This window comes from Poeciliopsis prolifica, unplaced genomic scaffold, assembly GCF_027474105.1.
Source record: "Poeciliopsis prolifica strain line A6 unplaced genomic scaffold, Auburn_PproV2 SCAFFOLD010, whole genome shotgun sequence".
NCBI lineage: Eukaryota > Metazoa > Chordata > Actinopteri > Cyprinodontiformes > Poeciliidae > Poeciliopsis > Poeciliopsis prolifica.
The window spans coordinates 1845640-1858209 of NW_026562385.1; the positions used below are offsets into that span (position 1 = coordinate 1845640).

The following is a 12570-nucleotide window of genomic DNA, read 5'->3' on the forward strand; positions in this document are numbered from 1 at the left end:
TTTCAGTCTGCTCACTTTCACTGATCATATCACAGCTGTGGGCGTGTGAGAGAAAAGTCAACTCGTTGGTGCCTGAGCCCACAAGAAGCAAAGCTCGCAAATAAGAGAGCGAGAGCCCTGCACTCCCACAAGACCTGTGCTTCACAATTACAAGTGTCCACCTTGAAAAATAGTTCAGTCTTGTGACAGATTGGATGGTTTAATTTGTGCGGATAGAAAATCAGCAGGAGGCAGGCAAGAAAAAGACGAGTAAATGCTGTAGAGATGAGGGCAGCATTTCATCCTCCTCCACCACATTTGTGATGCTTTGGAAGATGAGAGAGACTGCTTTTTTACAAGTTGGTGTCTTGGTGCAGTCCATCAGTGAAAAGAGACGACAATAAAGAGACCACCCACTTTTGATAGTCTCTTTGTCTCTCCTCGTCTTCTGATCTTTCTTGCCTTTAAACACTCGCAAAGAACCATCAATAGGTAAAGTCTGATGAAATGCTAATTATTTCATTATGTAGACTATGAAGAATACTAAGGAACTATATAAAGGGATTCTATCAAGATAAACTCTTTTGTGCTGCATTGGATTTTATTAAGATGAAACAGAGAGAGAGATGGAACTCCAAGCTAAGAATTCCTATCATAAAACTGATGTTTGACCCACTGCACCTTTTTTCACAAAATATAACAGTTTCTGATCTATAGACTTGCATATTCAAAGTATAATTTTTTTTAGAGTACTGGCATTAAAGCAATGATAATATACCCAAGGTGTTTTTGCATTTAGATGTCTCAAGTTTATTTCTTTTTTTATTCGAAAGAGTAGTGCTAATGTAGCACCAGAACAAAATGGAAGCACTAAGTAGTTTAAAACAGAGTTGGACGATGCTTTGAAATTTTCTCTGTACTTACAGCATTCCGCAGTGTTGTTGTGAATCCAGGTGTATTCTTCACCTTTTAAATGCTTTGAGAGCCTCCATCCCAGTGGCTGTAATTATTGAAAAATGTGTTGGCAGTGCACAGTAATGAAGTGCTGAAGTGTTGGGATTTCGTCCTGAATATGTCAACGTAATAAGATGTACAAAGAAAAACTTGTAATACTGAGTACTTAAAGCCTGGGTGTTAACACTCCACTGACATGTAGCAGTTTTCATTTCCATCCATAACCTGTGCAGAACAACTCATTCTTTCCTTGATGTAACTTGAGGTCACTGGGAAATAATGGTGCCAGGTGTCTGCGTGTGCTTTTCCCACTGCACTCATTGTCTTGGGTTACTTTCGTGACCTTTTGAATGGCTGGAGAATGGGGCCATGTTGATTTGACAAAAGGCGAGCACACACTGCCTGAGCCGCTCCTATTAGCTCTGGCTAGAGGTGTTTCAGCGGCTAGCAGCTTGTGAGTCACAGACTGCAAATACGAAAAGGGTCACTCCGCCAGAGAGACAGAGGGACAGTCGCTTTGACTGTGATCTTTTAAAGGGTACTTGCAGTGGACAACTTCTGACGTTTCCAAGAACCGGTTCATGAATGCATGTAGGTGTTACATCCAGATGTAATTTCCCAAACTTCCTTACCATAATGGGCTCTTCCATCTTTCTACCTCCTTTTGTTATCTTTGCTGCTACTGCATAGACTGAGTCATTCCACAACAAAATCACAATCCTTTTGTTTTTAGAGATGATTAGAAGGAATGGAAGTCATCGTTCCACCTCTTAGTATATTTTGGCAGCCATATAAACAACTCTTGCTGACATGATGCTCCTATTTCAACCAAACATTAATTAAAGAACTGTAACCACTAATTAAACCAGCATTTTTTTAGCCTTTGTGCTAAGTCCAGCAAAATAAATCACTCAAAATGGTTGAATTAGTGTCATCTGGAATTATAAGATTCTCATTTGGCTAATGAAAGACCTAACTCTGTGTTGCTTGAAAGTGGGAAAGAGTGTGCCCTGCTGGTCACTAAGTGAAACAACACTTGGACTGGGGTCACATACAATTTCTTTCTTTAAAAGCAGTAGGAAGCCTTAACAAGAAAAATCTTGTATTTCTTAAACCTTTATATATGTATTACACTTCATCACAGAAATGTTTACTTAATTTTTCCCCTGAGACTCAAAACTCAGACTGGTCTGTTATTCCCTGACATATTATCAAAGGTGAATGCCAACACTTAAGGTAATATTTACAGAAAGAAACATTTGGAAATATATTTGTCATGTAATTTGCTGCAACCTGCTTCAAACAATGGAAGTGCGTCACAGAGTAGTGCTACTTTAAATGAAGTAAAGATAATTGACAACATTTTAATTTATTCTTTATTCAGTGTTTTTTGACATTGCCTCTTATTTCTACCCTCCACACACCAGAAGATCAATCTTTTGCAAATGTTTGTTTAAGGACTTGGAAGAGCTGGCTGAACACACTCACAAGATGAATGAAAACAGTCATAGCAAATACATGTATTTCTCAGGTGTTTTTTAAGCACCTTTTAAAAACCAGCTACTATGGGCAAAGTGCTATAAAGCTAAACGAGCAAGATCTGAATACAAAAGCAAACGATGCTAATACTTGCATATGATTGTGTTTTCCCTTTCAGTTTGTGGAGACCATTAGCAATAAGCAGACAGAGCTAGACACCTTCATAGCTGAGGGCTACAAGACGGCCTTGTCAGAGGAACGCCGCAGATACTGCTTCCTGGTGGACCGACAGTGTGCTGTGGCCAAAAACAGCAGTGCCTACCATGGAAAGGTAAGTCAAAATGCTCCTAAAACCTCGATTTAGTTCAGTTTTCTTTTCCATTTAGAAGTGAGTTATTTATGACAGAAAACGAAAAGATCAAATTCTGAACTTTTTCTACACATGATTGGCACATTTTTCAGTGTAGTTTAAAAACAGAGGTGCCCATGCCGTCGTCTAAATTGGTTTGAATTAACACATCACTGTTGCTATTTTACATTGTTTTCCATCCAATGAATGTGAAAAATGTTAAATGAGATAACTAAAAATGGTGTTTTGATAAGGATAGGACTGTGAATGACATGAACGATGTGGTCAATGGCTTTAGCAATTTATTTGTAAATGTGGGGCCTAAGTTAACTGAAGATATTCACAATTTAGGTTTCTGCCTGTTATTGATCTCTGTAAAATTCTCTAGAAAATTGCTTTGAGAACAAATAGAATGAACAATTCAATATGTGAATCCCAGGAAGAGTACAGCAAAGAAAATTTAAACCTCTATCCCTTTTTAATGCTGCTGTTGCCTCTCTTGCTCTGTTAGGAAGCTATTGTTTAAAGAAATCCATAATAATGAATATTTTTAGTTTTGCACTCATCAATTAGGGAATATAGAGAACAAATGGACCAAGATGACTGGTTAGATGAAGTTAAGCATATCTCTTGAGAATGCTATTTGAGGCAGATATCTAACAGAGCGTGTCACGGTAAGCACACTTTTCTCAGCAAAATATGATGGTGTCAGCATCTTGCTGTAGGGATGCTTTTCTTCTGGAGAAGATTGATCGAGTTAAATTCAGGGCCATATTGCAAGAAAACTATCAGTAACTGCAAAAGAGTGGGGCAAAGGTTTGCCCTCCAGCACAACAACCCTACATCTGCAGTTAAAGGCACAATATTGGTTTGGCCAGGAAATTGTGAAAACCATATAAATTTCCAGTGGTCAGCTATGAAGTACTTTTAATCATTTTTACACTAATGTTAATGTTATTTTCCAGTATTTACATTGATATTTGAAGCAAAGGGTACTGAAATTCTAACAAATTTACTTCCTTATTTTACGATCCAGAAAAATAAGGAGTTGAAGAAGAATGAAATCCATTTACATATGTATTCTTGTTATTGTGTGGGTGTGCATGGTTCAAATGCATGCCTCTCTGTTCCTCAGCAATTTCAAATCCATGGGTAATGGAGTGCATCAGTCACCTGGGATTATGGGTGGGTGAAAGCTGCCAGCCTGAAGATGTGGCTGCAGGAGGATGGTGTATGTCGACCACATTCCCTCCTCCCCCCTTTCCCAATATGAAGTCTAGTCATTAATCAGCATGTGGGTGTGTGTGGGAAGTGTTCACCTTCACCAAACTCATGAACATGCTCCCAGAGAGTACCTTATGTGCAAGATATCTGTGTTACCCTGGAAATGTTAGTGTAATCTCATTGTATGTGAAAGCACAAAGCCCATTTTGTGCTTGTGTGTGTTATTTACATATACTCTTTTCTGGCAAACATTAAACAGTATTTCTATACTAGTGAAAAGAATAGCTGTGTCCACAGGCTGGGAAACATTGCAGTGGACAGCTTGGTTGTGTGATGGTCTGCTTTACCCACGCAGCACATCATCAAAGCTGCACAAAGAGCAGTGGTCAAGGATACACACAAAGAAACATTTATATGGACTGGATATGGAAGGATAGTACTGAATAAAAATGCCTTTTCCAGTATTTACATTGAGCCTATCTTTTTGCTTTTTTATGTATTTGTTTCCACATCCTTGTCTGTGTTCTCTCAGGGAAAAGACCTTTTGACTCAGAAGATCCCAGTGTGGCAGCAGGCCTGCTCAGATCCCAACAAACTGCCTGACAGAGCCATGCTGCTGGCCCAGCAGATGGGTTCTGCTGCTCTTGGAGGCACAAGTCCCCTGCACTCCTCCAAATCCAATCTGGTCATCTCAGACCCCATACCAGGGGCTCAGCCTCTTCCTGTTCCCCCGGAGCTGGCTGTTTTTATGGGGAGCGGCCTCGGACACCCAGCGGTGAGAAAATGAATGGCTGATGTTTTATCTGTCTGAACAGCACTGAATTTGACTTCGAGCCACATTAACACCTTGAGTCATTCGTTCTGTTTTTATTGGTGCAATGAATCTGTGATTACTGTAATTTAAAATTGAAATATTGTCAGAATTCTTCTGATTTTATTTGCCCCACTTGCTCCAGAGGCTGATGGGCCCAGATGGCATGTCGATGGTCAATGGGACGACAGGAGTCCACGGCGAGGAATACTGGACAGATGGGGGTTCAATGTCTGTGTCTCAAGTTAGGCCAGCATCCCCTCAGACTCAGGCACAGGGCCAGGCCCAGGTCCAGCCCCAGAGACAGGTCAGCGATGTCTACTCCAACACCCTCCCTGTGCGTAGGCCTGCTCCTGCCAAGAATAAAAACCCAGTGGGTAAGCTGCCATGGTCACACCTTGGATTGCATCATACTGTCATCAATCTATGAAAATTAATCAAAACAGTCACAAAAATATTTGACTACTAAATTTTTCTTTCTTTCTTTTTTTTATTATTGAAATGTGTTAATAGATTGTCATGTAGCATGTGGTAGCTGTCTTCTCACCAATCCTTCTTTATTTAAAATTCATCTTTCCTCAGGAGAGACACGGACTCTGCCCAGGTCCAGCTCCATGGCAGCCGGACTGGAAAAGAACGGGCGCTCACGCGTTCAGGCCATTTTCTCCCATGCCGCTGGCGACAACAGTACCCTGTTAAGCTTCTCCGAGGGAGATGTCATCACCCTGCTAGTGCCAGAGGCTCGTGATGGCTGGCACTATGGAGAAAATGAGAAGAACAAGATGTATGTCTAGTTCATTTTTTTTTCTCAACACATACTATAAAAACATATTTCTGTTTATTTATATCATTTATGGATTGTAAAAATATATTTTGAAGGATTTATCTACTTATTAATGTGTGTCATATATTTGAAATAATTTCATTTTCACCAGGCGTGGCTGGTTCCCATTCTCCTACACACGTGTGCTCCCTGAAAGTGATGGCGACAAGCTCAAAGTGAAGTACGTCCTGCTTCTTTTCATGAATGGTTTTAAAAGCTCAAATGAATTAAAGTCTCAAAACTGATGTCTTTTTGCAGTTCCAGTCTCCATCATGGTAAAAGCAGCAGCACTGGGAACCTGCTGGAGAGCGACGCATCACTGCCCACACCTGACTACGGCCTAACTGCCCGACTGTTGGCACAGAGCTTAGCACAGACTCGCCCACGGCCCTACAGCATGGCAGGGTTCGCTCCACAGGTATTACTAAACCATGAAATGTGCAGATTATACGATTGTTGCACTTGTGTGCTTAATTTGCAGCCTCCATCTGAGTTAAGGCTTTGTTGCATAATTGGTTATGAGTAATCCTGCAGTATGTGAAAAGTTAGACTTCTGCTTAGTTTTTTGCTGCCACCTAGTGTCTATATTTTAAAACAGGGCTTTACCAGACTAAAAAAAATAATTCCTTTTAATTTCCAGCCTGCCATTGAGGATTATGACAGCCGCTTTGCCACAAGGTATGTAACCCATCTTGCATTCCCATGAATTTATAGTCGGTGCTTTATTTTTTTTTTAAGTAAGTAATACATGAGTGATTTTGAGATATGGTAAATAAATTCTTAATGGAAGGAGCAACTGCTGTACATAAACCATATTGTTCCAGTGTCAGTTTCAAATGCCAAATGTTAGTTTCACCAATTTCAAAGCAGGAAAAAAGTTAATCAGCAAAATATGATTACTGTGTCATAAAAACAAAAATAATACACATCTTAGAAGTTATTAGGGTTTCATTTGTGCAGTTGATTTGCACCATTGTGATTGCCCATTGTGAGTAGCTATGAAACAGAGCTTACAAAAATAGCTGGACGTTTGTATTTTCAGCGTCACTATTTAAATTTTCTAGTAATAAAGATTTGTAAGTCTATCTTTTTGGCAGGAAACGTTTGTGTTTTTCTTTAACATGTGTAAATATATGTTGAAGGAACTGCAACGCTTATCTGGTTTCAAGGCCATTTTTTGGATTTTACTTTCAAGATGACTGTATGTCAGAAAATCTTTACTTTCACTTAAAATACATTTTATATCATAATATGAAAATTGGGGTGGACATGTTTTTTTATTTGGTAGAAAATCTTCAATCAGTAGCAACAACAAGCGACTGGTATTTCTTCTTATGTTTATTGGGAGATCAAAACTGAATATAAAACACCTTTTGAAATTGAATATATATACTTTTTTTTCTTTTTTTTTTTTCTTTTTAGATTTTTGTCTCTTTCCAGTGTTACAAAAAATAAAATCTACTTTACTGAATACATTCAGGCAGGATCAATTTACCAGTTCATGGTCCAAAAGCTGTTGGGCAAGACAATTTGAATTTTATTCATATCAAGTTCTTGATACACTTTAGGTTTGTTTTAGGATAACAGTTAGAATCTAGAGTGCTTGTTCCTGTCTAATCAGCCAGAACATCCTTCTTATGCTTGTATATAAATTTGTGTGAGGTGGTGTGTGCTTAAGAGAGCAAACAGTGTCCTGAGATGGATGTGTATCTGTCCAGGTGTTTATGACGTACGTGTTGTGACAGTTTACGTCATGCTGACATCATCTCAGCCATTCCTGCCTGGAGCCTTTTGGCACCAAATGTTTAGCTGCTTTTCACAATCCTGTCTGCTCTAAGTGTGTGTTTATTTATTCTGTACTGGTATTACCATCTTCCAGAGTGTATTTACCCTCACAGATAAATATTACACCCCTCCAGCTATGGAGATCAGTTTGTAATTTCCTCATCAACAGCAGCTCCTTTCTTGGGTCACCATTTTGTGTCATAGAAGCAAATATAAACCGTTAAACTTTGATTTGGGGAATGATTTTGATTTCTGTTTAGGGGTGTTGATGATGGAATTGAAGCTCCAGTCTTTCATGATTTTGACAGGTGTGCTTGGAGTTTTGTAGGTGGGGTCAACAACAGATTTCCTGAACCCCCATCTACATTACTTCTGAATGCCACCATGCCTCCTTGTGCCTGTCTTGTCTCTCTCCATTTCTCTCTCTGAGTGTGTCCGACCTGGCAAGCTTCCTTCTCTCTTTGTTCCACAGTGACAGTCCTGATGGCAAATTGATTTCGACTGTGTGAGAACAGACATACAGACAGACACAGACAGCTCCGGATAGCACAGGGGCCTCCTCCACTTCCTCCTCCCCCATCTTTTCCTTCCTCTTCCACTCCCCTTCCTGTCCACTTGTCTGCACCTCTGCCTCCACTCACACCCCTTCTCCGAATGGAAGAGGCCAATTTCATCCCTCCTTTCTGTCCTCTCTTCCTCCCCGGGTCCCTCCTTTTCCTACTCCTGTCCGTCCTGGGTTCTGCTGCTGCTTCTGGCGTTGGTGTGGACAGTAGCGGCTGGTGGGTGGAGGATTGCGTTGAGCGTGAGATCCCGAGCGGGGCCTACCTGCTCGGCATGCAGCGATACGGACTCTGAACACTCTTTCTGATCACAGTCCGCACATCTCGGACTGTTCTCTCAAGAGACTGCCTTTGCTACTGCTCGTCTTTCATGCATGTACATGGTTGTGTCATTTTGTCAGAAACTGAAAGACATGTTCATGTACTGTTCAAGTGCCAAAAGTCTTCAATGTCGTTGTACTTAAAGCCACTGACTGAATGGCCTTTTTTTAAAGCACCATGGGGCCCCAATACTGTTGAGTTCCCACCAAAAAACAGGCTGAAAAAGCTTTGTTTCAACAAACGCTGTCCAGCAGCTTGCTGTGTTTCTGTTTTGAGAACTGCCACAGGTCCTTCTGTGCTTCCTTGTGTCAGTGCTGGAACTTTCTGTCCAGGGGGTGTGTCATATCTGCCTTACTTTGCTTGGTTTTTTTTTGTTTTTTTGTTGTTGTTTTTTCGAATAAACACAAACATATAAATTCTTTTGTTTTCTTCCCAGTCAGTCTAAAATAAATGTGTGCTTGGTTAAACTTCACACCCTCAGGCATACTTGTTTATTTTTTTGCTTTTTTGCATTCCTGGCTCACTTACTGCCAGATATCTTGGTTAAATTAAAATAATGTTTCTTTTTTCTCCCACTTAAAGCTGTACTGGTGAACCTTTTGTTGACTATTCTTAAATTACAGCTGTGAATAACTTGAGATTTACTTATCAACACAGCTTTCTGCAATTTTCCCTGTTTTTTTTCCTGATTGTATTCCTTGAGTGGCTGTGCAGTTTTGGTCTTTTCTTTTGAAGGAAAAAAAAAACAGTAATGATAAACACTGTCCTTGTAACATATTTACAGAAAAAAATGCTAAACATTCTGATGAGCTGAAGCGTTTATCTTATGCATGCTGTGGAGGGGGAAACCAGAAAAATGTGACACTGAAAATTGACCTTGAATGTATGGTGACTTTTTACAAAGGTATTCTAAATAAAACACATCTCTATATATTAATAAACTGTTCTGGTCTGACGAGGAATCTGTTCTGCCACTGACGAGGCATTTTCCTTGTTTCAGTGTTTCTTTATGCTTTTTTTTTTTCATTCTAAAAAGTAACATTTTGTGAGTAGTTCCGTCACGGCTGTGTCCCATGCATGTTTCATCCCTGCCTCCTCCGAACACCCATATTACATCTGCACTGCCTTCTGTCCTTGTGGGAAAAAAGAAGAAGTAAGTGAAGGTGGTGTTTTGTTTCAGTATTTGTATTGTGGGGAAATGAATCTTTCCTGCCTGCAGACATTCCTTGGTTTTTTAAATTTTTCTTGTGAGAGTTGTACTTGGTTTAAAGAAATGACTCGTTTTTCGTAGTTGATTTTGGTCCATTCATGGTGAAATCTGTCTCCGTTGAGGTTGTGTTGAATTGAGATGGCATGTAGAGCATGAAGTGTTGCACTCCTGATATACGTTTTTCATTTAAATCTTACCAACGTACAGTATGTTTGTCTTGCATCAGACTAACAATTGTCCTTACAAGTTGTTGTTCCATGCATGATTTGAGGTATGAACCATTCAAACCCCAAGGTTCTCTTTACCTTCCAGTTTGGGTCCAGAATTGTCCCGGTTCTGAGGGAACAGGACCGCTGTAAGTCCCTCAGTCTCCATCGCCTCTCAATAAACTAATCACCTATGTTTTACTTCTCTTATGAATGCTTTGTCTCATCTCTTTTTGCTAATCGTCTGCTGGAATACGATATTGGAAAAACTGGTCTTTTTGGTTTTTGGCAATCTGGCACTGTGGCAGGCCATGGGGTTGGGCTATTTTTTTTCGTCTTTCTTTCCATAATCCAATATCATCCAGATAAGACACTAACCACGCATGGCTACATACAGACTCTGACAAATGTGTTGGTATACCTGGTAAGAATGAGTAAAAAGCCTTAAAATACATTCATTTATATCTTATCTCTCAGGAAAAGTTCAAGCTTTAATTTTATTACATTGTATTGGGGGGGAAAAAATCTTAAAATCATTATTTACTAAATTACCAGTTGTGCAATACTTAATAACTTTGACAATACATTTATAATAAATGAAAGAAAGCATTCTTGAGTTTTATTTTGACAAAGATTAATTTGAACATGTCCAAATAAGATTCATTACAGAATCATATGAACTGCGACTCTGACATTACAGCATTGGCCCAATAATAATTCTTAATCTCGTGTTGATTTAGGAAGACTGTTCATTCTCAGAATAATTTATGTTTGAAACTGGCACCTTGACCTACTTGGATTCATAGGCTAATCACTATCTGACCACTTGGGAGGCCGCTTAGAACATTGTAATTTAATTTACCACTGGTCAGTTTGTCTTTCGAACATGGAAAGAAACAATGGCATGCAGATGTTACATTTATGCTCATGATGCATAGAAATGGTTATTTACACATAATGGAACTAAGTATACATGTAGTATTCATAAATTCCCTTATTAGCAGCCAACAAATGGTATGTGAAAAAATATTTGATTAAACATGAAGGCTTAGTAATGCCTTCATTTCTCTTTCAAAGACACCAAGAACTTTTAGTGGGAATGCCATAGTCACATCTTCAAACTGCAAGTTAGTTGACTTTACTTCTAAATTTAAGGATTTTGCAAAAAAAAAAAAAAAAAACATTCAAAATCTACACCTGATGATTTACCCTAACTTGATAAATGTGCTGAAATTAAAAAAAAATTGGATTGGGTGCTTTTACACACATTTAACTAGGATGCCAACACATTTTTCCACTTCTGTATTACAAACTGTTTTTCATTAATGTTTGAAATGTTTTTTTCATCTCATGCTTGATCTCACAAAACAGCAACTTTTTTTGACCACTCTTAGACTGTAAAAGTAAACTATCCTTGGGTGTGGTTGAAACGTCTAATCATGTTTCTGTGGGTGTCTGTATAGATCAAATTGGGATCGTGTTGACTAATAACTGTGAGTGTTCCTTGTCTCCTCCCTCCTCTCTCTGCAGCGACCGGTCCCTCGAGCTCTTCCTCCGTCCTTCCTTCTCTGACGAAAGGTCTGCACCCATCTACTACTAGCAACCTGCCGCCACCTTCTTTCCACTGATGGGCGCCTATTCTATGAGAGAAGACAAGTAACCATGACTTGCATGTTTTATATTTACCACAAGAGGGCCCAGAAGTGGGATTGTCTCAACAGATGACTTGCTCAACCTCAAATTTAGTTTCTTCTTTTATTGAAAAATTTCTTTTGAAGTTCTTAGAAACCAACAACTTCAACCACAATTAAATGTCTCTGCCTGAACTTTTAAAGGTGATGGTTTATAGATTTATTAAGTTACTTAGGTCACAACTGTTATTGTTAAGGTAAAGTTACAAAGTTTTTCCTTTATCTGCTTTTCTGTTAAAATATTAGTTTTTCTTCTAAGTTTCATCTGAGTTTTTCTTTAATATGTAAAGAGGAGTGGGATCTGAAAGCAGGGCCACAGATCAGTTTGTCACTATGCTTCAATTTAGCTTCTTTTAGGTCATTAAGATGATTATATTTGTTAGTGGTGATGCAGGACACCCAGACTTTGACTCTCCTGTGCCTTCTCTGCTTTTTTGCTGGTTTTGTAAACAAAAATAAATGTTCTTATTGTTCTGTTATATTGGTTTAAGGGTAATTATGTGCAGTAAAGTTCTGCCTGTTTTTTTTTTTTTTTTTTTTTTTTATCCTGCCAATATTATGGAAATATTTCAGAGCTACAAGTTCACAGTAATACCCTAAAATATTTTTTAATTGCTATTTCTTTCCTTATAATTTTAATTTTATTAATGTCTAATTCTGTAAATGATCACGATATGGGGAAAATCCTAATACTGTCTTTTTTTTTTCTTTTTAGCATTGAGGGAGTGGTTGATATTCAGATAAACTCCAGTATTATCTTTTCAGATCTTTCATTCTCAGTATTACAGGGCACTCTGATCTAAAACACACATGTTTTACATAAATTAGAAAGTGTGAAGATGAAGACTAAAGAGGTTAAAATCAAAGAAATATTGTTTGGATTAATGGGCAGCGATGCTTTCCAGTAAGGCATTGTACTCTAAATTATGAGTTTGTTTTTAACAAATGAGTCATTTACACTGATGTGGTCACACTTGCATCACAATTAAGTGTCTTTTTTATTTTATTTTTAAATATAGCTGCCCTTGTCTTTATTTCTATCTTCACTCCCAGTTTGTACTATATCTACACTGTAAAGAAAATGTGTTTAAATTATCCTGTCAAATAAATTTAAACTTACATAGTTGGCATACTTTGTCTTTGTGCTCTCACATTTGACTGTTAGCTTTTACAAAAGC

General features: G+C 38.6%; 1 protein-coding gene across 4 annotated transcripts in view; it reads left to right on the plus strand.

Moving 5' to 3' along the window:
• Window positions 1–12520, plus strand: part of baiap2a (BAR/IMD domain containing adaptor protein 2a) — an 88343-nt gene extending 75823 nt beyond the window's left edge. The window contains exons 7-15 of one of the 4 annotated variants that reach the window (XM_055035924.1): window positions 2591–2743; window positions 4518–4760; window positions 4942–5173; window positions 5379–5580; window positions 5732–5800; window positions 5878–6037; window positions 6260–6297; window positions 9808–9850; window positions 11232–12520. In XM_055035924.1, the coding sequence (XP_054891899.1) occupies window positions 2591–2743; window positions 4518–4760; window positions 4942–5173; window positions 5379–5580; window positions 5732–5800; window positions 5878–6037; window positions 6260–6297; window positions 9808–9835 (1125 nt within the window). In that variant the 3' untranslated portion in view covers window positions 9836–9850; window positions 11232–12520. Of the gene's footprint in view, window positions 1–2590; window positions 2744–4517; window positions 4761–4941; window positions 5174–5378; window positions 5581–5731; window positions 5801–5877; window positions 6038–6259; window positions 6298–7876; window positions 9092–9807; window positions 9851–11231 lie in introns of those variants that run through there. The other 3 variants (XM_055035921.1, XM_055035923.1, XM_055035922.1) reach the window with 3 other exon arrangements.
• The last annotated feature ends 50 nt before the right edge of the window (window positions 12521–12570 follow it).